The sequence below is a fragment of the Drosophila mauritiana genome, chromosome X, assembly GCF_004382145.1.
Source record: "Drosophila mauritiana strain mau12 chromosome X, ASM438214v1, whole genome shotgun sequence".
Classification (NCBI taxonomy): domain Eukaryota; kingdom Metazoa; phylum Arthropoda; class Insecta; order Diptera; family Drosophilidae; genus Drosophila; species Drosophila mauritiana.
In genome coordinates, this window is record NC_046672.1 from 11,114,612 (window position 1) to 11,138,566 (window position 23,955).

Below are 23,955 nucleotides of genomic sequence, written 5' to 3' on the forward strand. Positions count from 1 at the left end.
GGTTTAGTAGTAGTTACTTAAATAAAACTCCACACTGGTTGTCATTTTAAAATTCGTCTATTTAACGCTAGGAGAAATGATTACTTTGCATTCCCAGTATCTTAAGTATCGTACAGCAAACTGGAGCGTGGAATTGCTAACTGGGAATAGATGGGTTGTTTTTCAAGCTTACAATCAAATATCTTATAGCACACTAACATTGAAACAAACTACTTAGGACCACAGCGAGCCATAAATCTTTGGGATAACAAAAGAATCTCCACAGATGATCTTCCATAGTTTAGCTACAATTTAAGTAAATTTATTTGGTACTCCAAATGTTTGTGGTTGAAGCACCCAACTATTCCAAACGCATTGATCTTCGCAAGGAATCCGGGACAGGATCGTTCGTTGAGGAACTCACAGCAGTTTTTGGCAGGCTGATAACCGGTTAAGCGGGATCTAGAACTGCTCGGCCATCAGGAGGACGACGGTGGCCGTCCAGCCGGTGAACGGATTGCAGCCCTTGCCCTCGCCGCTGGTGTCATCGTACTGCTCCCACAAGTAGCCGCTGCGCTTGTACTGCCGCAGGATGTTGCCCACCAGATTGTCGCGCAGTTCGGCGTAAATCTGACGCGCCAGCGCCGCATTCGGTCCATCGATCTTGCCGTAGTGATGCAGCGCCTTGGCCGCCAAGTAGTTGATATTAATCCAGATGGGCCCGCGCCAATACGGCGGATCGTGCTCCGTATTGCGTTGCATATACAATGGCGATCTCTTCGACAGCGAACGCAGACCGTAGTTGGTCCACAGCTGTTCCGGATCGCGCAGATCGTTTAGCAACTTGGTCAGATACGGCGAATCGTGATCCAGTTGCTCCAGCAGCAGCGGAAACAGGCTAACATAGCCAAAGGCGCTGTCCACGAACTGATAGGTCGGCGCCTCGCCGGTCACACGTCGCATCTCGGGCAGCTGGTAGTGCTGGTGATGATGCCGCTGCTGCTGCTGCGGCGCCATGGACGGCGGACGCTTCAGCTTCACCTGGTCCGTGTGCAGGCCCCAGTCGGCGTACTGTTCGCTGTACGGCGCCAAGTGGAGCCGATTCAGACGCACATTGTCCGTTAAGTACGATGCCGTCTCGTAGTACTTGGCATCGTCCTTGCCCAGCAGCGTGGACAGCTCGGCCATCAAACCGGCGGCCAGGGCAATCCAGCAGCGCAGGTCCAGGTGACGCTCCTTGTCCGTGGGATGCGAGGCGCGCGGATAGTCGTCCAGGCCGGAGGACAGGCTCTTGGGATTCAGCTCGCGCATGGTGGTCGCGTTCCTGCCGCGCCACAAATATGTGCCCATCACCTCACCTGGAATGGAGCAGTAGTTAGCAGACGCCACATAGAAAGCGATGGCAGGTGGCTTGGTGACTTACCCTTCTGCGTGGTGTTGAACCAATTGAACCAGGCCTGGACACGCGGATACAGCCGCTCCAGCGTGGCCAATCTTCCGTTTTGCGACAACTCCGCCCGGTGGCTGGTCAGCAGTTTCTTGAGCGTAAGGAAGAACGTCGGCGGATTGGCGTTGCTATTCCGTTGCGTTACGAACTCCTCGGGCACCTTGGCCAGCGCCTCAACGCCCAGGATCTGCTCCCTGGGTATCCAGCCCTCCACGTTGAGCAAATCGAACCAATGGCATATGATGTCCAGCTCGATGTCGACGTCCCACGCACTGATCAGCAGGCCGTGGAAGCCCTCGTCCCAGAGGAAGCCCCTGGGAAAGAAGCTACGCGACGGCACGGCCGTGTACAGTGGAGCCTTCCAGTAGGGCACCGGATTCTTCGTGTACACCGATTGCACGCGACTGGAGCCGTAGAAGTAACCAATGCCGCCCAGCAGATTGCTGAATGCGTTGCGCGCGAATCGCACCTCCTCCGGCGAGTGACCCTTCTGCTTCAGCTGGAATCGATCCTCGAAACGCTGCTCAAACTGGGCTATTTTCGCCTGCAGAGAATCCTGATAGGCTCGGCCCGTCGGCGGCTTGGGTATGGACTCGCCCAGCGAGAAGCCCGACGTCGACTGGTACGTGATGTCCAGGGTGAAGTCCACCTCCGCCGTTATCTGTATGGCTATGAAATTGGGCTCCGGATTGGAGGAGGGCAGGCCATTCTGCGAGACTATCTCGCCGGGCAGGCCGATGAAGCGATTGCCCCGCTTGTCGGCGAAGGCGCGGAAGTGCGAGAAGAGCGTATCCTTGAGCTTGGCCAGCGACGGTGCCACCGTGCTGAGATAGGATTTGTGCAGGATCTTGCCCTTGACGGCATGGAAACGCACTTGGAACTCGCCCAGGCCCTGCGCTTCGCCATAGACGCCCGGCTCCGGACTCTTGTCGTCCGACACGTACTTAATGTGCCCATTGGTGCGCTCATCCAATGCCACGTACCAGATCAGCGAGATGCTCTTGTCCCACGCCCTTGTCGTATTCCTCACCGATATCCTCGCAGTCCAATCGCCGCCGTACTGCTTGCCCTCCGGATACTTAACGAACGAGGTCTTCAGCTCGAAGGGCAGATCCTGGATCTCTTGGACGCCGAAACTGCGGCCATCGTGATGCGTCCAGCCGTACGAGTCCAGTTTATCGCCCTGCTCGCACCAGTGCCGAATGCCCTGGCCACCGGGGCCCAGATTACTGGGCGTATACCACATCAGGCCCATGACCAGGGAGTGCGGATCCCTCGTTTTCATACCGAAGTACGTCAACGGACGGTAGGAGCCCCAGTAGCGATCCGGTTGCTCCAGGCCGGCATGCACCACCATCTTCTGGTGATCGAAGGGCGTGTTCACGCGCGTCTCCAGGTAGCCCAGATAGCCGAAGTACGAGGCTATCGCCAGGCAAACGCAGCCGATCATCGTTTTCCATTTGTCCAGGATCAAATTCGAGGATAAACTGAAACGCGGGCTGCGCTGCTTCTGTTTGGCATTGGATGCCGCTGCTGCTGCCGCTGCCACCGCCGCCGCTGCTGCTGCGCTCGATCCGGATGAGGATGCAGCGGGCGTGGAGCCCGAGGAGCTGCCCGTGTTCCTGGCCATTGTGCGCTTGTCCCTTGGCTCTGCTTTATCGGCTTTTTGTTGTTGCTTCAATTTTCTTGCCAGCGCATTGTTTTCTTTTTTATTTCGATCTGCGCTGCGTTGCCGGATCGTCGCAAACTGGTTTCAACTATTCTCTATGTGGAATGACAAGGGTTTGTGTCCCAGCTATATAGTAATTTTTGAAAATCATAAATTAATAATTTGCTAAATTTGTTCTCCAAATTTTGTAACAAATCATTTTTCCGTCACATTTCACGATCGTAACAAGTCAAATCGAAGCTTATGCGTCGCTTGCATTCATTTTAAATTCTAAGTAACCTTTTTTTGGGAAAATGCTTAAATATTTGGCTGGAATCTTCGTCAGTCCGCGCAATGATTACGCGAATGGTCGCTTCAAGATTCCGCATCCCAAGAAGCTGGCCGCCAGGAGGAAGTCGCCCCCGGTGAAGATATCCACGAGGAGCGTCATCAATGGCGGCAGGTCGGCAAACGGGAGGCTGAAGACGGAAAATAGAGCCGTATGGCGACATCGAGAGGGCAATCCCCACCTGCCGCGTCCACACAGCCGATCCTCCCAGAAAGCCATAGGGATCCGCCTGGACCCCATCAGCTACATCGTAAATGTGCCCAATTCCACTTCATCGCCCGACGACGACGAGGAGGAGGAGCCTGTGTCGCAAGTGCCCAACGCAGAAAACAATCTGAAGGTTCGGAGGTATCGGAAAAAGGATTTCGAATGTCTGATTCCACCGCCAGTTAGTCGCGTCCCGAGTTGGACGGGTCCTTTGAATGCCAGTCCCTTCAACCAACTGGATGAGCAGGATTCCATCGCTGGGGATGCGGACGCCATGGGCTGGAATGCGATTTGTTTGCCAGATGATTTTTGGTCGGAGGATTCGGACTCAGAAATCAATAGAAAGTTGAGTAAAATCAATGTCTTTTAATATACTCAAAATTTAGTTTTAATATTCAGTTGACCATTCAGTAAGATCTTATTATGCTTTTAATAAGTACGACATTTTACAAATTAATGAGAGCATGTAAAGAAATTGTATACTTAGTAAATAGCAATACCCTCCAAATTAAGCAGTTTTTTTTTAAACGTATTTTCGAATAAATTGATTTTGTGACGTAACAAACATATTAAACGCGCCACCTTACAAACAACAAGCATGACAATCGGCGCTGCCAGATAGACCGAGGCGCTAAGTGAGAATTAGTACATTTTTGGCACTGTACATGTGCATTCAATATTTTGATTTTACTTTTCACTATTATTGCTAAAAAATAATCAGAGAACTGACTGCATAATGAACGTCAGCGCTGATTTCAAGCCGGTGCCCACGCGAGCAGCGTTGGCACTGCAGCAGAAGCAGGAGAACAGCGAATTCCAGGCACACGTCTTCCACGAACCGCAGTTTTCATCGAAAAGTGGAGCAAAAAAGCAGGACGACGGCGCCCAAAAGTCGCACAAAACCAAGGAGGGCGGCATCGAACTGAATCCCGAATTCGACATTAAGAAGGCGCGCCACGAGGTGCTCAATTTTGCGATCAAAAACCAGCGTGTGATCAAAAACAAGACCAAAATGGAAATGTTTCAGCTGGTCAAGCTGGGCGCCAAGCCGCTGAAGAAGGCCTCGAAGAACTACAAGGAGCTGAAGGACGAACGCCAGCGGCTGAAGAATATTCGCGAGGAGCGCAAGAAGTTCCATCAGTTGGGCAAAAATCAAACGGGCGCCGCCAGCGTCAAATGCCGCACAAAATCGCAAAAGGAGCGCAACGACAAGAAGCGCGCGCCCGTTTCGCACATCGATCAGCACTACGGCAAGGCGCAGCCCAAGTTTAAGACGAGAAAATAGTTGTTTACCTAGCTCTTAGTTTAATACTAAAACTAGCTTAGTCAAAGGATGGCATTGCTTAAAAATCTATTCCTTTTCTAGCCCTAACGTCAGGCTTAAGTTAGGCAATAAATAACTATACCAGCAGTGCCAGCATCTTTAACTGTATAAATAACAATTTAAATATTTAAACCAATTTAAAATATGACCACTTAATTTAGTGCATATTTTTGCGGCCAGGTGGCAGCTTTTCGCTTGCAAGTTGCGTTGCCATATTTCTCGCCAATAAGCGCACTTTCCGCGTTACCCAACACGTCCTCTTTGTTGATACGTGATTACGTGAATTATTTTTGCGAATTAAAAGCTGCAAGCTAGCCAGCAGCCATCCAGTGCAACATGTTCTCGCCCTCACGTGCCCTGCGCCCAGCCCTCAGCCGCTGCTACAGCCAAATCAAGGGCGGACCCGTTTCCGGCGGCGGCAGACCCAGCGCTCCAGGATCGCCAGCTGGATCCTCGTCATCGGGCGGCGCATCCTCGCCATCGGTTGTGGGACTGACCAGCAACTGCGTGAAGCCGAGCAGCGGACCCGTCGGACCAGGTGCCTCCGCCACCGGTGGCTACAAGGTGCCCGAATACTACAGCTTCAATCGCTTCAGCTACGCCGAGGCGGAGGTGGAGATGGCCAAGTACCGCTGCCCACAGCCCTCGGCCCTCAAGTAGATATAGACCAATTGTTGATGTTAAATAAAAGAAATGCCAATTAAAGAGGAAAGCTGAGAATTAGGAAATCGGTGGTTAACCAATCTGTGGCCGTCGGTCCAGCTGGGCTGTCAGACATTCTGCAGCACTGGCCGACCGACCGACCGACGCTTTACAACACCGAAGCGCAGCAACCCTCCCCTCTCTTTCCAGTTCCATTTTTCCATCGACAGCAAATCATTTCGAGCGCGCGAATCGTAATCGTGATAATCGTGTCAGAAAGCAAATACAATTTGGTGCGCACATTCAGCTGTTGCAGTTGCAGTCGAGCCAAACGATTTGTGTCGTCGATCGCGTGGAATTTCGCGTGCAAAACGCCGAAAAAGGCCCTCGAGAAAAGTAAAAACACACAGGGCCGCCGTGCATGTGTGTGTGTGGTACAGTTGGGTAGAAAAACATCGCCATCGCGCGTTGCCACCTGGTTGCGTTGCTCCTCTCACTCTTTCTCGTTTCCTCGCATTTATAATTTTTTTTCTTGTTCCGCCACCATTGCCACCACTTTTTCTGTTCTGCTTTCTGTGCAGCAGCTCAGTTGTTCGGTTCGGTTGTTGTTATTGTGTTGTGCATTCTGGCGTTTTGAAAACAACCGAAATAGCAATAGGCAATCTCTTGCCCAAAAAGGAAGAAAATAAAAAAACAGTTGCCCATTAAGAGTGGCCATCCGCAGCAGCAGCAGCAGCAGAGTTGCAGTGAGAGAACAATAAGCGAAAGAGAGAGCGCGGGCTTGTGAAAGTGCCAGCGAAAAGTGCGATTAAATTGAAGGCAATCTAAACGCCCGAGAAAATGTTAAGCGATTTTCGAAGGTAAGTTGCTGAATTTCAATCAAACGATATTCTCATCGCTCCATATTCCTACGTATGTGTGTGTGTGTGTGCATGTAGCTCTATGTATGTCGTGTGTGTGCCTGCGTGTGCATGTGTGTGTGCAACGACTGGCGCGCGAAAAAGTGACGAAAATAGGCGCTAGAGTTGCCAGAGTACATTACACACATATCAGTGGAATACAGTGGGCCCTGGCTAGGCGATACGTGTGCAATGTTGTAACATTCCAATAATGCCGCGTACTTGAATTTCCAATTTCCATTGCATCATTTGGAAAAAATTACTAATTGCATATGGGTGAATCACACGATCCCGCTAGCCACGATCCACTGTACTCATCCTATATGGTCACAATGTAGCTAATAATCCATTCCGCCTCTTACCCACGATTCCAGCTACCCATGAAAGATGCGAGCTGGAAAAAAAGAGGCAGCTGAAAGCGTCAAGACACGTAATTGCATTGTCTACGTGAGGAATCTGCACGAGGAGCCGTCTTTGCGTAAAGGCACGCCAGCCGGCCAACTGAAAAGGAGGGATACCCAAGGGGAGGTGCAGCAGGAGCTGCGAGGGACCCGCACAAGACGTCAATCCGTCGTCCAGGAGAAGCTCACTCCGCGGACCAGGCACGCTGTGAAGCCAGCAGCGTTATCGCCATCATCATCGCCGCCATCGGCGCGTTCCAAGCTCATCAGGGAGTCGGCCGTCAAGGAGCAGCAATCCAGCAATCTGGCCAAGCGACGCGGCAATGTGCTGCTGGGAGGCAGCAGTCATCACCTGTCCATTAGTAGCCACAAGCTGGGTCTGGTCAAGCCACAGCGACGGCGATCGATTCAAGCGGAGACGCCCAAGATGTTCAAAATGGTGTCCAGCAAGCGTATATCGGCGAGTCCGCCGCCCACCATTGCGGCCACTCGTTCGCGCCGATCGATCAAACCGAATCCAAAGTATCTCAGCGAGGATATAGTGACGCCAAAGTACGTGACCGCCCTGTCCGATGGCGGTGGCCAGTCCATCGGCAGTCGCGGCAGGCGGACCAAGCGTCTGTTTTCGAACGACGATGAAATCAGCGATATGATGGAACTCGATGAGGACGATGATGACGAAGTGGCGGACGCCGCCTTCAATCCGCAGCTGCACAAGTCCGACGAGGACGACGACGACGATATAAGCGAGGCCGAGTACGAGCAGGAGCTGCGACGCAAGCAGCCGCCCGTCAAGCGTGGACGTGGACGTCCACCGAAGGCGAAAAATGTCAATGCCAATGCCAGCGCGACCAGCGCCGGCAATCTGACTTCCAACAGCGGCGCCACACCGAAGATATCCATAAATTCGAGCAGCGGCCGCACTGCGTCCACTAGCCTGCACCAGATGCGTCGCACAATGGCCACGAATATGGCCAAAAGCAATGCCAGCATGACAGACGGATCGGGCACGGACAAGCGCACTGCGTCCGCCACGGCCAAACGCAAAATGGACACTAGCGAAAACGAGAGTCCTGTGCCACGCAAGCGCATAATCATCTCGGGCGGCTCCCAGCAGCGCAGCGGACCCGCCGTGGTGAATGGCGCCACCAGCAAGATGAGCGCGCAAAGTGCGAGCACGGCGCGACCCAAGGTGGGCCAGGCGGGCAGTGTGTCAGCCAGGATGCTGCCACAGCGACGCGGCAGCAGTAATAAGATTAACTCATTGGCGAACTCCAATTCGAATTCGATCAGATCCACGTCCGCAACGCGCTCAACTGGCGGTGGTGGTGGCAAGGGCGGCAATAGCAATGATGCGAAGAACGATTCCGAATCGGAGGATATGCCCACATTCACCATTGTGAACATCGATGACATTATCAATCAGGACGATGTGCTCATTTCCAGATCAAACACTGCTATGGCCTCCGCAGCCGGCGTTAATCCAATCAAAAAGGTCGCTTTGGGCAGGCCCCGTACCAAGAATATCGGCACCGGCCATTCGGGTGCCGGCGATAAGAAATCCATCACTGTCAACAACACACAGAAATCCCTGCCCGCTGCTGTGAATCAAAACAACACGACGGCGGGCAATCAGGCCAAGCGCATCAAGATCCTGGCCAGCAACAGTAGTGTCAATACCAAAATGGGACCCGTGCATATCCAGAGTCAACTGTCCAAGCCCCGGCCCAGGATACTCAACGCGGAAATGGGCAAGAAGACGCAGTCGATGAAGCCGCTGATGAGCATGGGCAAGGAGCTCTGTCCCACGGACATCGACACCGAAGAGGACGATCCGGATCCAGATCTCGATTTCGATATCGATAATATACCGGTATCTATTGTGACCCGTAAGAATGCCAATGCCAATGCCAAGCCCAAGCAGGTGACGACGACGACAACGGTGGCGTCGTCGGCGGCGGCCGCTCCAGCAGCATCCGCGGTCAACAAGTTGAACAACAATCGGCGCAATGTGCTGTCCACGACAGCGTCGTCGGTGAATGCGCGGATTGCGAACCGGAGGCTGAGCAATCTGCTGGCCGATAACGATGTCCAGACGGTGTTCAAGAAGCCGAGCGTGCTTCCCCAGCGTCGCAGCAAGGAGAACCATTTGCTGCTGCAGCAGGAGCAGCAGCGCGACAAGGAGCAGACAACGCTGCGCGAAATATTGCCCACCGGCGGTGGCGACGATTCCAACAGTCCGAAATACTTTCCGCCCGAGACCACAACGTTTCACGAGGAGGATGGCCGTGTGGTGAAGAAGATCACCTGCTACGAGACGTGGAATGTGGTTAGCACGGACAGGGAAACGTCGCCGAAGGTGACGCGCCAGCAGAGCACCTGCCTGGAGCTGGCGCTGGTCAAGCTGGCCAATGTGGCGTCACGGATTAGGGTGCCATCGGGCAAATGGACCAGCAAGGTGACGCTGTACAAGGTTGCGCCGTCGGTGATGCCCCGCCAGACAATGACCATCTTTACGGGCGATCTCAAGGCGTACAACATACCCGAGGAGGACCGCCACAAGTACCAGCCGTCGTGCGTGCTCTTCCGGCGCGCCGTCGCCGACAAGAACAAGTGTCGGGTGCCCTACGATCGGGCCGTCATCTTCAAGAACAAGTGCTTCTATGCGAACATCGATGGCAAGCATGTAAATCTGTTGGGCGCACCCGAGACGGTTGCCACCATCAAGGATGTGGAGATCCTGCTGGACGTCGTCGATCGCCTATCGATCAGCAGCAATATTGTCGAGCTGGTCAACGCCAAGTGAGCGTGGAGTCCTGGTCCACGGTGGCCACATGAAGAGCACGTATCACATTGTAAAAATAATTCACACACAGCACTCCCCTGCCCATCCCCCTCCCCCTACACACACACACCCACACCCACAAACACAAACAAACAAAGCGGACACTCGATAATTCGTTTTATGCAGTAGTTGTATTAAAACGGATGCAAGTTTTTTTTTTGTAAAACCATTAACTTAGTTTTAATAGCTAGTGTAGCGTAAATTTATATATATTTATATATATGTATATAAATATATATTTATACACGTATATATAAATATATATTTATATGTATGTATATACATATATGCATATATATATCTCGTATATTCTAAACAGCGGACGGACATACATAAATACAGAAAGCAGATGTATCTATGTAATATAAACTAAACTAAAGAAAACAATTAATCGTAAAATGCTCGCCCAACTCTCGAAGTGATTGCGAACTTCCGGGTGGTCGAGGTATATCAATTATGATTTTAATTTTAAGTGCGTTGGATTACATAGCCCCCCTTCGCCTCCTTTTTTTTTAAATTGCTATTATCGTGGTCGATTTAATAATATAAAACCGGGCGTACATGTGCCTACGCCCGCGTGGAGGACTAGCCAGTAAGTTAGTCGAGTGTATATCTAAGTGATCCCAATTCAGAGCATACAAATAAAAGCGAAAACTGATTTAAATAACGAGCGCCATAGCGTGATAAATGGCGGGCGGGGTTATCTGGAAATCGGGCAGCTATAAATAAACGGCGGCCAACGCTGGAGATTTCCGTGGGAAAAGCGATAGAAGGAATAAAAGGAACGCAGGCTTCAAGTGGATGGATGGATGAGTTTCCTTGGTCAAGTTTCCAGGAAAAGGATAAAGACTCTACTATTAAACAGGAAGCTCTTCAATTATGATACACAATTATATGGTAAATTAATAGAATAAAGAGTTAAATATAGCTGTAGTTTTCGATTCTACATGTTTTATGTAATGGAAATGCTATTTTTGTTAAACTACAATAAATATTTGGTTTTGAATAAGTATTCAAATTAAACGATATTTATCGATAACTTTGGTATTTAATTCCAAAAGTGCTTGAATTACATTCAAATTGTAAAGCAAATATCGTTAGAGAGAGCATTTTCACTAGAAATGAAATAGATTGCAGTAAAGTAGTTTTCCATGCGCTTTTTCGGAAAATTCGTTTGAGAAAATGTTAAGAATGATCGAAATCGAATCGGTCTGGCAGCGCCGGCAGTGTGACCAGCTGCCCGGCGCTTTGGCATTCCGTGCGTGACGAGCGGCTAACACACTGTTTTTTTTTAGTCTCAAAATTCTAACAAATTTATTGATAAACTAGCAATATGCTCGTTTCGCCCCGCCCCCGCTGCGTGCACCGACATTAAAGCGCACCAAATCGTGCTAATGGAGCAATATCGACGCCGTGCAAATCGACAAATTAACAGCCGCCGCTTCCATTGAATCGAAATACCCAGCCCAAAAAAAAGAGAAAGAAAAAGTAAAAGAAACGCGTGCGAGAGCGAGAGGGCTAGAGCGACCAGGGGGAGAAAAGCAAAATCGAGTGAATTTTGTTTGTTGTATCGGCTTTTCCCTGGATTAATACCGTTTTCCCTGTGATTTTCCCCCACCAACTTTCCACGCCACCTCCCCCCCGCATCCATCGCATTTCGTTTTGATCGCGTTTTATATCGTCGAGGAGTTTTCCCGTGGATTTCCGCAGTCGGCGCAGCTAAAATGGACGCGGACAGGGGCGGCGGGCAGGAGACGAAGGTGATATACCACATCGACGATGAGACGACGCCGTATCTGGTGAAGATCCCCATTCCATCCGCCCAGGTGACGCTGCGCGATTTCAAGCTGGTGCTGAACAAGCAGAACAACAACTACAAGTACTTCTTCAAGTCAATGGACGCCGATTTCGGTGTGGTCAAAGAGGAGATAGCCGACGACTCCACCATACTGCCCTGCTTCAATGGGCGAGTGGTGTCCTGGCTGGTCTCCGCCGACGGTACCAATCAGTCTGATAACTGCTCCGAGCTGCCAACCAGTGAGTGCGAACTGGGCATGGGTCTGACCAACAGGAAGCTACAGCAGCAACAGCAGCAGCATCAGCAGCAACAGCAGCAACAACAGCAACAGCACCAGCAGCAGGTCCAACAGCAGCAGCAGCAGGTGCAGCCTGTCCAGCTGGCGCAGCAGCAACAGCAGCAGGTGCTCCATCACCAGAAGATGATGGGCAATCCGCTGCTGCAGCCGCCACCGCTCACATATCAATCGGCATCCGTGCTCTCCAGCGATCTGGACTCGACCAGTCTCTTTGGCACCGAATCCGAATTGACGCTGGACCGCGACATGACCGACTATAGCAGCGTGCAGCGATTGCAGGTGCGCAAGAAGCCGCAGAGGCGCAAAAAACGGGCGCCCAGCATGTCGCGCACCTCCTCGTACAGCTCCATAACCGACTCGACCATGTCCCTAAATATCATTACCGTCTCCATCAACATGGAGGCGGTCAACTTTCTGGGCATATCCATTGTCGGCCAATCGAATCGCGGCGGCGACGGCGGCATCTACGTGGGCAGCATCATGAAGGGCGGCGCAGTGGCACTCGATGGACGCATCGAGCCGGGCGACATGATCCTGCAGGTGAACGATGTCAACTTCGAGAACATGACCAACGACGAGGCGGTCCGTGTGCTAAGAGAAGTGGTCCAGAAGCCGGGACCCATCAAGCTGGTGGTGGCCAAGTGCTGGGATCCGAATCCCAAGGGCTACTTCACCATTCCGCGCACGGAGCCGGTGCGACCCATCGATCCCGGTGCCTGGGTGGCGCACACCCAGGCCCTCACATCGCACGACAGTATTATTGCCGACATTGCGGAGCCGATCAAGGAGCGACTGGACCAGAATAACCTCGAGGAGATCGTTAAGGCGATGACGAAGCCGGACAGCGGCCTGGAGATCAGGGATCGCATGTGGCTAAAGATAACGATTCCCAATGCATTTATCGGCGCCGATGCGGTCAATTGGGTGCTAGAGAATGTGGAGGATGTGCAGGATAGGCGGGAGGCGCGAAGGATCGTCTCGGCGATGCTGCGCAGCAATTACATCAAGCATACGGTCAATAAGCTGACCTTCTCGGAGCAGTGCTACTACGTGGTGAACGAGGAGCGCAATCCCAATCTGCTGGGCCGAGGACATCTGCATCCGCACCAGCTGCCGCACGGGCATGGCGGCCATGCGCTCAGCCATGCGGACACCGAGAGCATCACCAGCGACATCGGGCCGCTGCCGAACCCGCCCATCTACATGCCATACTCGGCCACGTACAATCCAAGTCACGGCTATCAGCCGATCCAGTACGGCATCGCCGAGCGACACATCTCGTCGGGATCGAGTAGCAGCGATGTGCTGACCAGCAAGGATATCTCGGCGTCGCAGAGCGACATCACCTCGGTGATCCATCAGGCCAATCAGCTGACCATCGCCGCCCATGGCTCCAACAAATCCTCCGGCTCCTCCAATCGCGGCGGCGGCGGAGGAGGCGGCGGTGGCGGCAACAATACCAACGATCAGGACGTATCCGTATTTAATTACGTATTGTAGAAACCTTTCTTTTTGCAATCAAATTGTGTTTTTAATTAATTAAATTAAATATGTACGATTATTCTTTTTTATATACGAGTATACAAAGCAAGCAAACAGCAAACCACAATATAATAATTATAATTATAATAATAATAATAATAATAATACTTATGTATATGTATGGTATGTGTAAGTCATAGAAAAGAACGCTAAACACCCAGCCGCAACGAGTCAAGGATCAGCGAGGGCTCGTGAGGCAGCAGGAGAAGCAGCACAGGGATATCCGTGTCCGGCAGCAATCGGTTGTGGACCCGATCAGATCAGATCAACTGAGATATATGATATATGATATATATATATATATATATATATATATATATAGGAACGGATGATGCGCAGCGGAGCGGAGCAGCAGGAACGGCAGCACGACGGGCGAGAATGATTTTGAATAAAGTTCTAAGAATTTAGTAATCACAAAGTAAATAAATACAAATAAAATGAATAATCGATGGCTTTTCCATTATGCATGAGGTCGGCTTCATTATCGCATTTCAGTTGTTTTCAAGTGCAAATCTAATTGCCAAGAAGATTTTAAAAATATTCCTAAGACATATTAAGGTTTGTTCGAGCGTTGAGGAATATTCATTAAAAAAGAAAGCTAAGCTGTGTTAGTTATTATTTCTTTGTATAGATTAACAATATTTAAACACATATTAAAGCCGACCAACTTTGATTAGCCCAACTTTCCATCCTAAAAAGTAGAAGTCTCAACAAGATAATATTGTTCTTCCCCCAAAACCAAACAATGCGCCATCGAGAACAATCCTCGAAGTTGTGTGCACTCGCAGCGGGAACATTCCGGGCATGGGTGTGCACTTCATAAAGAAAATAATAATGGAACCTATAAATAGAAAATCCATTTCGAGCAGCAAATGCATTCAAATCAACCGCCCAGCTCGGCCACTTTGCAACACTTAACCCGAAAATCGATAGCAACGAACGTGCGTGCTGTTCGATAAGCACGCCAAAGCAATTTATCGCTTTCTTTCCAGAAAGTTCGCCAAGCCAATAAGTTCTACTGTGGAGAGAAACGCAAATTTCCAGTTAATTTGGATTGTTTAAATCCGAGAAAACGATGGCAACGGATGTGGAGCCGGCGGCGAATACGGCGGACAAGTTCTCCGCCAACGCTGAGGAGCTGGAGGGCTACTATCTGATGCTGGAGGCGGGAAATATTCCGGAACTGCAGTGGCAATTTCCGGGACGCAGGGCTCCATCGCCGGAGGCGGGATCTGGCGGCAATAGCAAGGAACTCGAGCAGGCCACCGACGCCATTGAGCAGGAGTAAGAACAACTGCAGCATCATCCGAAGGTTAACATAACTTATGATTGATTTTCGTGGCTCTGCAGACCGCAGAAGGCCAACGATTTTGATTTCAGCGACGATGTGGCCCCCACCCAGATGCGCGTCCGCAGCCAGACGTCCACGCCAAAGTCGGCCAAAAAGAAGACGGCCAACTTCGCCGGCGTCATGGAGACGCTGAAGAAGAAGAACGCAGAGAGCTCATAGCACACGCCGAAATTCTGATGCTGATCCGGCCCAGGCAACCGGCTGCATATCGTACTCTATCGCCATGCGGACTAGCCTACAAGCATCAGTCGTCTTACAGCCATCGAGAGTAGGCGCTGTGAAGCTCTACTGCAAATCGGATCAATGTAAGGATTTAGAAAGAGTTTGAACTTTTGAACTCACTTAAGATTTAAATTACCATATTTATAGTTAGCATTTAGAGAGGAAGTTTCAACTTCAAAAAATGGACACACTATGACCTCTATTAGTTAGTATCTAAAGACGAAGTTTATACTTCAAATCAAAGGCGTGTAATGACTTAAATCACCATATGACTAGCTTGTAGCTGAGAACTTTGCCAACCAACTAGTTGCAACTCAGACCATATATGTAACTAGCTTTTAAGGTTGTTAACTGCCATTGCATTGGTCAGTTCTTCATTTTAGACTAAGAACTTGTAATTGAGAAGATAGCCTAGAACTAATCAACTTATGTTTAAGCAGAGGGATGTGTATCTGATCCTTAATTAGCACTTAGGAAATTTACGTTCTAAATGATAATTATCCTTATTTGATCTATTATGACAATATTCTTGATAGTATTGTCTGAAACCGACGTTTGAAGACTAGAATATAGGAAAGAACGGATTTAAATGTACATCCAAGTCGGGTAAAGCGGAAACCTAGATAGGCAACTGGAAATCAGTCAACTTCTGTACATACAAGAACTGAATTTCACAAATAGCTGTTAAAACTAGAATATAGAATATAGTATAAAACGGATGTAAATTTAAATTTAAGACGAGTAAAGCAACTAGATAGGCAACTGGAGATCAGTAAACTTCTGTACATAACAAGAACTGAATATAGAATAGAATTAGAATATAGAATAGAATTAGAATATAGAATATAGTATAGAACGGATGTAAATTTAAATCCAAGTCGGGTAAAGCGAAAACATAGATAGGCAACTGAAAATCAGTCAACTTCTGTACATACAAGAACTGAATATAGAATAGAATTAGAATATAGAATATAGTATAGAACGGATGTAAATTTAAATCCAAGTCGGGTAAAGCGGAAACATAGATAGGCAACTGGAGATCAGTAAACTTCTGTACATACAAGAACTGAATATAGAATAGAATTAGAATATAGAATAGAATTAGAATATAGAATAGAATTAGAATATAGAATAGAATTAGAATATAGAATAGAATTAGAATATAGAATATAGTATAGAACGGATGTAAATTTAAATCCAAGTCGGGTAAAGCGGAAACATAGATAGGCAACTGGAAATCAGTCAACTTCTGTACATACAAGAACTGAATATAGAATAGAATTAGAATATAGAATATAGTATAGAACGGATGTAAATTTAAATCCAAGGCGTGTAGAGCAGATTAGTTAGTTATTAGGCAAGTGGAGATCACTCAACTTCTTCAAACAGCTTTTAGCTGTGCTGATTAGTTGCTCTACTAAACTATCTTAAACAATATCTACTTCTCCTTATGAGCTAAAAATAGACTAAGAATTATGACAAGCAAAGGTTGTTTCGGAAAACGTAACTCTATCCCTTTCTTTTTCGTAGGAAAACCTTATATATAATAATATGATATGATAATATGATATATGATGTTATGTATAGATTGGAATTCCCATATGGAAATGATAAAATAAATGCATATGCTGCGAACTTAATGGTTTGCAGTTAATAAAAGTTCGCATTTAAACACGTAAGAAAATTGATTTATTTCGGAAATATCCTTTCTCGTTAACAGCAATAATAAGTTATTGTGCCTGCGGGTGTGTGCATATACCGGCTTGTATAGTGGCTTGTATAGCTTGTAAATATATAATTCGTTTCTGTTTCGAAGTATTGTAGGTTAAAATGGCATTTGATCAACATTAATTGACATACCTTACGACTATATGTGCACATGTTACATTTTTTTTTTATTTATTTTTTTTTTTCGTAGATTAGGCGGTTCGACTAAGTCGCCGAACAGAACAACAGATCGCAGCATCCTTTCGATCCTGTCGACGTCCATCCATTTTGTAAATTACCGTGTGTTGCCGTTTCGCGATTAAACCCGTAACTAATTTAATTATTATTTACACGTTATATTTAATTTAGTTTTGTTTAGTTTAGTTCAGTGTTTACGCGTGTGTGGGCATTACAAAAAAATTGAAGCTCAAGCTTAACAATATTTAACAAAGTTGTCTAAAATGTATAACACAAAGTAGGGTTGAGAATTTGTTTATACATATACATATATCATATAAAGTGTGGACTTTCGCTTAGTCAAGATTGGGGGCGTAAGGACAGTGGAGGTAGGGGGCGTGGCCAGTGGTAAGCACAATCAAATAAAACTAAGATCTGGCGAGAATCCAAAAAGGCTTGCGATGGCGTGAGTGTTCCGGATTTGGTATGGTGGATAATGGATGGATGGATGAGTGGTTGGTTGGTTGGTTGGTTGGGGTCAATGTGATTCTTCCGATAGCGCTTTAAGCCAAGGATTGCGTCAAGTGGTTTTTGGGATCTGGCTTGTGTTGTTTTAAAAACGTACAGTTTAAATGCTAACATCTTAAAAGACCTTATGCCTAAGCGTGTGTGTATATCATTTCATTCAGTTGTCAGCAGTCACTCGGCATCCGCCGGCTGATTCGTCGACGACTGGTGTCCATCCGTCGGGTGCGTCACCTTGGTGGCCACCTCCTTTGTGATGATGTCCACGATGGCCGCGAAACTGGGCCGCGAACGGGGCGTGGCATGCCAGCACAGCTGCATTAGGTCGTAAATGAAATCGGGACAACTGGCCGGACGATTTAAGCTGTAAACAAATGAACAGACATTAGGCATTGGTTTTCATATCGAATTACTGAAGGAGTTAATGGCCTCAATCTCACGATAACTCACCGTTCGCCGCTCTGAAGGCGATTGAGGAAATCCTCCTGCGATGTCTGGAGCGGCACCAGGTTGGGCTCCTCGCCGCGCGAGAACATTTCGAAGAGCGTCACGCCGTAGCTCCAAACATCCGAATACGATGAGAATCTGCAGGTGGAGATGGCCTCCGGAGAGTACCTGTCCAATGGAAAACAGAGATATTCAGTTGCGAAAGTGGCCCACATCAATCCAGCTTCATATTCCTTACCATCTAATGGGAATATCCCGCTTGCTTTTCGCATAGTAATATCCATCGGAATTGGCGAACTGCGCCAGGCCGAAGTCTGAGATTTTGACGCAGTCGCCATCGCCGTTGTGGTCCACCAAAATGTTGCGGGCGGCCAGGTCGCGATGGATTAGTCCCATGTCGGACAAGTATTTCATGCCCTGCGGTGAAAGTATCTGGATTAAGTACTGGATCAAAGGGAATATCACTGCTAAAGTCATAAACATTAATTTTTTATACCAAAGCTGTTGTTTTTTTTCTTTTTGTCCAAAATGGTCAGTTTTTTGGCCACATCTTGGGTTGTTGTAGCCCAAATATGGATTGCCATACCTCGTTAAGCTCGTAATTTGATTCCCAATCGATTGGGGTTCAAAATGGAAACTTTTAATTTTTTGAGATTTTTTGCAAATTTTGATGATGTTACCCCTTACAAAAAATTCAAAAATAAGCAAAAATTATGAATTTACCAAATTCAAAAAAAAGTAATAGGATTTGTTAATTGGCATCATAAGCTCTAAAAAACAGGCATTCCCTTCGACATTTGACCATTTTTGGCCAAGTTATGATGAAAAAACCCTCGAAATAATTGTAGTTTTTCCTTGGAGTTTCCCCCCTTTTTCCCCGGAAAACTAGTTCCGTTCCAAAGCTGAAGCCATAAATGTCAGCAAGCCATATTCGAACCCGCATCCACTCACATTTGCAATGTCTAAGGCGAAGCTGACGAGGCGTGGATTATTGAGATTGGGTGCCGTGAAACGCAGGTAGATGTCGAAGGAGCCGGATTGCAGGTACTCCATGATGATGCAGTGCGACTTCTCTGCCCAATACTTGAACTTGACTATGTTCGGATGACTGAGGGTGCGCATGATGCCGATCTCGCGATGAAAGTCGGTCGACACCTGCATGGTGTTCAGCATCTTGATGGCCACCTGCTCGCGCGGCTGATCCTTGTCGTTGAACTCCAGATGACCCTTGTAGACAGTGCCATAGTGACCGCGCCCGATCATGTTCTCCATGTTGTAGATCACTCGACATTCGCTGGTCAGCGGTATGACCATCAACATATTCGAACGCGGAAAGGGTAGGAAGGCTAGGTCGCTTCTATCGAACACGGCCTCGTCTCCAGTTCCGTCTGGATCGAAAAAAAAAGGAATGTATGCCAATCTCTGGACGCTTTCGCCTGCTCAACTTACTCGTTGCGATCTCGGGTGGTGGCATATAATTGGGCAGAATTTCATCCTTGATCGTGTTGAGGCGCGAGAAAATGTCGTGGTGACTGAAGCGCTTGGTCTCATCATCGGACCAGCCATCCATGATTGTCTCGAATATCGGCGCCGGACAGATGTCCTGATCGAGCATCTTGAGTATGTTGCCATCGAGATTTTTCTGCCTGAGTAGCTGCTCCTGGCGCAGTGTGCTCAGATCTTCCTTGCAGCGCGAGAAGATCTCGTATATGGTGGTAGCGAAGGCCCACAGCTGGGCAAACTGATCCGTTTTGGCCGCCTGCAAATTCCGATAATACTTAACAGGTATCCATGGCGAGCTGAAAGTGGAGAACGAATGATGTTATAAAGTTCTTTAAAGTTTGAATTTTGCTATTCTTATCAAAGAGTATGACCAAACGAGAAGATGATTAGGCGGAATTTGTCGGCTACTCACTCGGATTCTCGGAAGGGACGCGGATAGCCGGGATCGCTGATTTTCGCGTCTAGCACGTTCGTATTCGGATCGTACTTGGTCACGTACAGATTACTGCATCGTATGTAGTTGTGGATAATCTTGTTGTCCTCCAAATAGTGCATGCCGCGCACCAATCCGTGCATCAGGTCCAGTAGACTATGCAGCGTGACATTTGGCGTCGAGTGCAGGAACTTGTTGAGCGGACCATACCGCGAATACTCCATGACCATCGTGTACGGATCGGCGAGCGTTAGGCCGTATAGCTTGAGGAACTGCGGCGACTGGATGAGGCTCCAGGTCTGCGCCAATCGAAAGAACTCCATGAAATTGCCGTCGCTCTTCAGCATCTTCATCGTCACGGACACATCCTTGACGGGACTCTGTTGGATCCAATCGCCGCGCATCGTAAACATCATGCCATCGTCGCTAAGCGAAATCGAATCTGCAAAAGGCGAGCGATTAGAACGAAGCAAGCCAATTGGATATATACAGTATGACCCACCTGGATACCACTGCAGATCCGTTCTGGGATTGAAGATCTGCGGATTGCGGCGCTGCAGCTCCACCTCGCTCAGCTGCAGGTCAGTCTTTTTGGCCTTTAGGTTCTTTGGCAGCAGCAGTAGCAGCAGAGGCGGCTTGTCGTACGTGGATGCGGGTATGCGATAGCGATCGGGACTGTCCGCTTGGATGATGTGCGCCACTTCGTGCAGCGAGTTCAGTACGTGCTCGCCGTTGTTGTAGCTCAGCTTCCACTGCGAGTCCTTGCGCACGATCCTAAATGTCTCCGTCTTGCAGCGCTCCTGATCGGTTTTCTTGGCCATGCTGCAAAGGTAGAGGATTTTCGCATGAGATAAAACCGAGCACATTTCATTTGGGCATCATGAATCACGACAGGCAATCAGTAAGCGAAACAATTGGCCACATAGCGCACACAGCATTGTTGTGTATCATGTGGCATTGCATACAGAAATGTTTGTAAGCCTGATAACCGGCGTGGAAGTAACTGATAGTGTGAACGCGCGCGTGTACTCACATTTTGGTGTTGATATCAATGTAGTATATGTTGTATTCTCGATCGCATTCGCGCACAATATAGCTGCCGCACTTGTCCCCTTTCTCGTGCAGCTTCATCAGCGAGTAGGCACCGCCGATCGGACCATGGCAGTGGAGGGAGCTCAGCTCCTCCAGGGAGGGCGTGCGGTACGAGTGGCACAGATCCTGCATCCATTTGCTCGACAATCTGCAAGGGAAACGGATGGGAAATAGGAGTATAAGTTGCGCGCATTTGTTGCATTGCTATTATTATTATTATGTTTGCATTTGCAAAGTGATTCATAGCTGGGAATCAATTGTTTCAATTTATGCGCGCTATTTATGAGCCCTAAAAATGAGCATGCAAATAATCAACTTTATTGAGAAGTACTTAAGTATATTGGACTGCAGATTGACGCAGTGCATTCTTTTCAATTCCCCATGCGATATAAATAGTAGTGTAACATTTAAATCCGATTAGTGCGGAATTGTTTAATCAATTTAACTGGAGAAATCTCCTGCAAGCATTTAGTTTCAAATTTCTTGCTTGTTTTTTTTAGCCTGATAACAAAACTCGACACAATGACTTGGTTTAAACAAACTTTTGGGCTGTAGATTTAAACAAAAAAAGGAAGCACTGTATTTAATCGCGTTATCAAATGTCATATTTATGTGGGAATCATCAACTGTGTAATGGCTTTTAAGTGGAATTATTTAGCGTTTGCCATTGTATAATGTTATGAAATGAGTTCGTGGAACTGATGGCTTGTTGGTTTTTTTTAAATCAATGCATGTTTAAAAAAAAAAAAAACAATTGAGCAATTTGATTAGGAACATTGGGCACTGATTATTTACTACTTTCTGGGAAAAAAGAACAGATTAATAGCTGAAATTTAGGTGGAAGCAGTCTGAAGCTCACCCAGTACAAGTGGACCACTCACCTGATGTAGATGCCCAGGTAGGAGATGAAGGACTTCATCTCCTTCTCCGTCTGGAACTGCATCTCGTAGCCCTTGGGCAGGCCAACGATTTCCAGTCGCACAGAGGTGTCGTTGATTTTGGAGATCATAAAAATTCCCTCCACGGCTCCAACCAGGATCCACTAAGGAAACAAGGATTATCAATGGGCTGCTAGTGCAATTACATGTGTATGTATGTATGAACATTTCAAGATTCTTTGCCACCGATAAGCAACTTGATTACATTCGCTACGAACCAAGACAATCGCGTTAATTAAACTGAGAAGTCTACGAAAATGTTTTTAAAATAATATCAATGGTATTTCCATATTTAAAATGGCCAGCTAAATGAGTGAACTGCATTAAAACGCGCTTATCGATGGGAAACCAAATACGATTTCAGCAGGAAACAGCAGATTAGGTGACCATATAGTCACAATTACCTTGAGTGTGGCCTCGGAGGTGACCCTGGCCACCTTGAGTCCCGGCTCCAGGGAGTCGTGGGGAAAGACTCGCACATAGACATCGATTCCACCGCTGGTGGAACGTCGTTTGGCCTTCTTGCCACTGCCGCCGAGTCCAACGGAATTTGTGTTGGTGGTGAGCGTGGACAGAGTGTTGGTGGAACCGGAACTGGACAGCGACGACGTGGAGTGGGCTGGACTGGTGCCGATGGATCCGCTGCCGCGGGCCACCTCCTCGTTGGGCAGATACTGAACGGTGCAGGTAAACTGTTCGGTCATATAGGTGGGCGCCAGGTGGGAGACCTGATGCACATAGTGCCACTTCAAACGCTCCACACTCAGCGAATTCGCCTTCAGATTGCGGAAAACCTCGCGTATCTTGGAGCCCACAAAGAAGCTGTGGGCGCGCCACAGGCTGGGTGGCAAATACAGTTTGTAAAGCTTCTCGATGGAGCGCATCGCCTGCTGATCCTCCGACTGTTCCTGATCGTCGATCAGCATGTCCATCACGGCTAGTCCCGTTGACTTGTCCTTGTGCTCCGGATAGCGAATCTCCGGGATTTGCTCGGTGCGCATATCGTAGCGCATCTGGCGGTAGAGGAACTTGTGGCTCCGCCCATCGATCAGCTCCAGCTGGCTATCCAATTCAGGCACACGGAACCGCATCCGAAAGCAGTAGACCAGCTGACAGTTGAGTCGCTCGCCGGGCAGGCACCACGTCAGATCCAAACGCACCAGCGGCGAGGGACGTCGCGATGTCGAGTGCTCCCGTATCCCGTAAAGCAGCTGGGCAATTGGTGCAATGCCCAGCTGGCGGCACATCGTATTGCAGATCTCCTCGCACAGCATATTGGGATGGAAGCGCTCAAACTCGCTGGTGGTGAAGTTGAACACACGGATTGTGCCATCGTTGGTGTGGATGCTCTGCGAGGAGGTGCCGCTGCGCAGCGAGGAGTTCGTCAGGCTGGCGCTGTCCGCCAGCGAAGTGCGTCCGCTGCTGCTGTCGTCCATTCTATCCTCTCCCCCGTTGGCCAGGGCCATGAGAGGATTGTCGGTGAGTGGTCCCTTGTGGGCTGGGTGCTTTGTGCTGCTCCTGCAAGCCCAGTTTCTTGGCTGGAGCAGTTTCCTCACGCGACCTCACTTGAACTAGACCATGGGAGCTTTTCTAGGAATATGCCGCGTTCTATTCGCTTCTTAATCTTCTTCTTGTTGTTGTCAATAACAATGACCACCGCGACTGACTTGAGTTGCTACTTTTGGGCTTACTGCGAGTACTCCAGGAATCGGCGATGCTCTTAGCCTTGCAGTTGCAAGGATGCCCCGAACTCTAGCGCGAGTTCCATGGATGCCGCTGGCGGAGAACAACCTGGACTGCTTCTCCACCTCCTGCACCTTAAAAATCGCCAACGTTCCGAGCCAGAACCACTTCGCCACTTGCGCGATCCGTCAGCAAAGCACTGGAAATCGGAAATCACAGTGCACTGGTCCGAAATTAGACACCCGAAACGCCAGCAAGATCCCGAAATTTTCGGGGCGTTTTGGAAACAGGGCCACGGGACTGGACGACGATATGGTCGCACCTTGTTTATAGACGCCTTCGATCTGATAGTGGGCCTGCAGCTGAAACGAAGCTGCAATTGCGAAGCTACAATACAAGCCACGAATATCAGTGAAATTTATCGGATAATTTGCACCTCCCGATATCGATTGGCCGACGGCCGAGCCACTTTGTCATCGATTGTCCAATGACCTGTAC

The 23,955-nt window shown here is 48.6% G+C and overlaps 8 protein-coding genes across 8 annotated transcripts; 6 read left to right on the forward strand and 2 right to left on the reverse strand.

The window, feature by feature from the left end:
- Nucleotides 1-38: 38 nt before the first annotated feature.
- Nucleotides 39-3,173, reverse strand: LOC117147358 (mannosyl-oligosaccharide glucosidase). The gene is made up of 2 exons (XM_033314222.1): nt 1,403-3,173; nt 39-1,337 (listed from the first exon to the last, which is right to left on the reverse strand). The coding sequence occupies exons 1-2, from the start codon at nt 3,054-3,056 to the stop codon at nt 442-444; spliced, it is 2,550 nt and encodes an 849-aa protein (XP_033170113.1). The 5' UTR covers nt 3,057-3,173; the 3' UTR covers nt 39-441.
- A 138-nt stretch (nt 3,174-3,311) lies between these two features.
- LOC117146820 lies at nt 3,312-4,206 on the forward strand. Its single transcript, XM_033313374.1, has one exon. The coding sequence runs from the start codon at nt 3,389-3,391 to the stop codon at nt 3,998-4,000; it is 612 nt and encodes a 203-aa protein (XP_033169265.1). The 5' UTR covers nt 3,312-3,388; the 3' UTR covers nt 4,001-4,206.
- Nucleotides 4,207-4,265: 59 nt separating this feature from the next.
- Nucleotides 4,266-5,041, forward strand: LOC117146821 (uncharacterized protein C1orf131). Its single transcript, XM_033313375.1, has one exon. It carries the CDS (start codon nt 4,367-4,369, stop codon nt 4,913-4,915), a length of 549 nt encoding a protein of 182 aa, XP_033169266.1. The 5' UTR covers nt 4,266-4,366; the 3' UTR covers nt 4,916-5,041.
- A 135-nt stretch (nt 5,042-5,176) lies between these two features.
- Nucleotides 5,177-5,682, forward strand: LOC117146822. Its single transcript, XM_033313376.1, has one exon. The coding sequence runs from the start codon at nt 5,291-5,293 to the stop codon at nt 5,612-5,614; it is 324 nt and encodes a 107-aa protein (XP_033169267.1). The 5' UTR covers nt 5,177-5,290; the 3' UTR covers nt 5,615-5,682.
- A 107-nt stretch (nt 5,683-5,789) lies between these two features.
- On the forward strand, nt 5,790-10,412 carry LOC117146819. The gene is made up of 2 exons (XM_033313373.1): nt 5,790-6,456; nt 6,870-10,412. The coding sequence occupies exon 2, from the start codon at nt 6,883-6,885 to the stop codon at nt 9,700-9,702; it is 2,820 nt and encodes a 939-aa protein (XP_033169264.1). The 5' UTR covers nt 5,790-6,456; nt 6,870-6,882; the 3' UTR covers nt 9,703-10,412.
- A 576-nt stretch (nt 10,413-10,988) lies between these two features.
- LOC117147651 (segment polarity protein dishevelled) lies at nt 10,989-13,408 on the forward strand. Its single transcript, XM_033314625.1, has one exon. It carries the CDS (start codon nt 11,466-11,468, stop codon nt 13,335-13,337), a length of 1,872 nt encoding a protein of 623 aa, XP_033170516.1. The 5' UTR covers nt 10,989-11,465; the 3' UTR covers nt 13,338-13,408.
- A 949-nt stretch (nt 13,409-14,357) lies between these two features.
- On the forward strand, nt 14,358-16,624 carry LOC117146608. Its single transcript, XM_033312934.1, has 2 exons — nt 14,358-14,663; nt 14,730-16,624. The coding sequence occupies exons 1-2, from the start codon at nt 14,455-14,457 to the stop codon at nt 14,887-14,889; spliced, it is 369 nt and encodes a 122-aa protein (XP_033168825.1). The 5' UTR covers nt 14,358-14,454; the 3' UTR covers nt 14,890-16,624.
- LOC117146607 (tyrosine-protein kinase hopscotch) lies at nt 16,619-23,896 on the reverse strand. The gene is made up of 10 exons (XM_033312933.1): nt 22,179-23,896; nt 21,718-21,878; nt 20,778-20,984; nt 20,247-20,566; nt 19,724-20,186; nt 19,258-19,607; nt 18,760-19,196; nt 18,047-18,225; nt 17,812-17,976; nt 16,619-17,725 (listed from the first exon to the last, which is right to left on the reverse strand). Exons 1-10 carry the CDS (start codon nt 23,238-23,240, stop codon nt 17,536-17,538), a joined length of 3,534 nt encoding a protein of 1,177 aa, XP_033168824.1. The 5' UTR covers nt 23,241-23,896; the 3' UTR covers nt 16,619-17,535.
- Nucleotides 23,897-23,955: the final 59 nt, after the last annotated feature.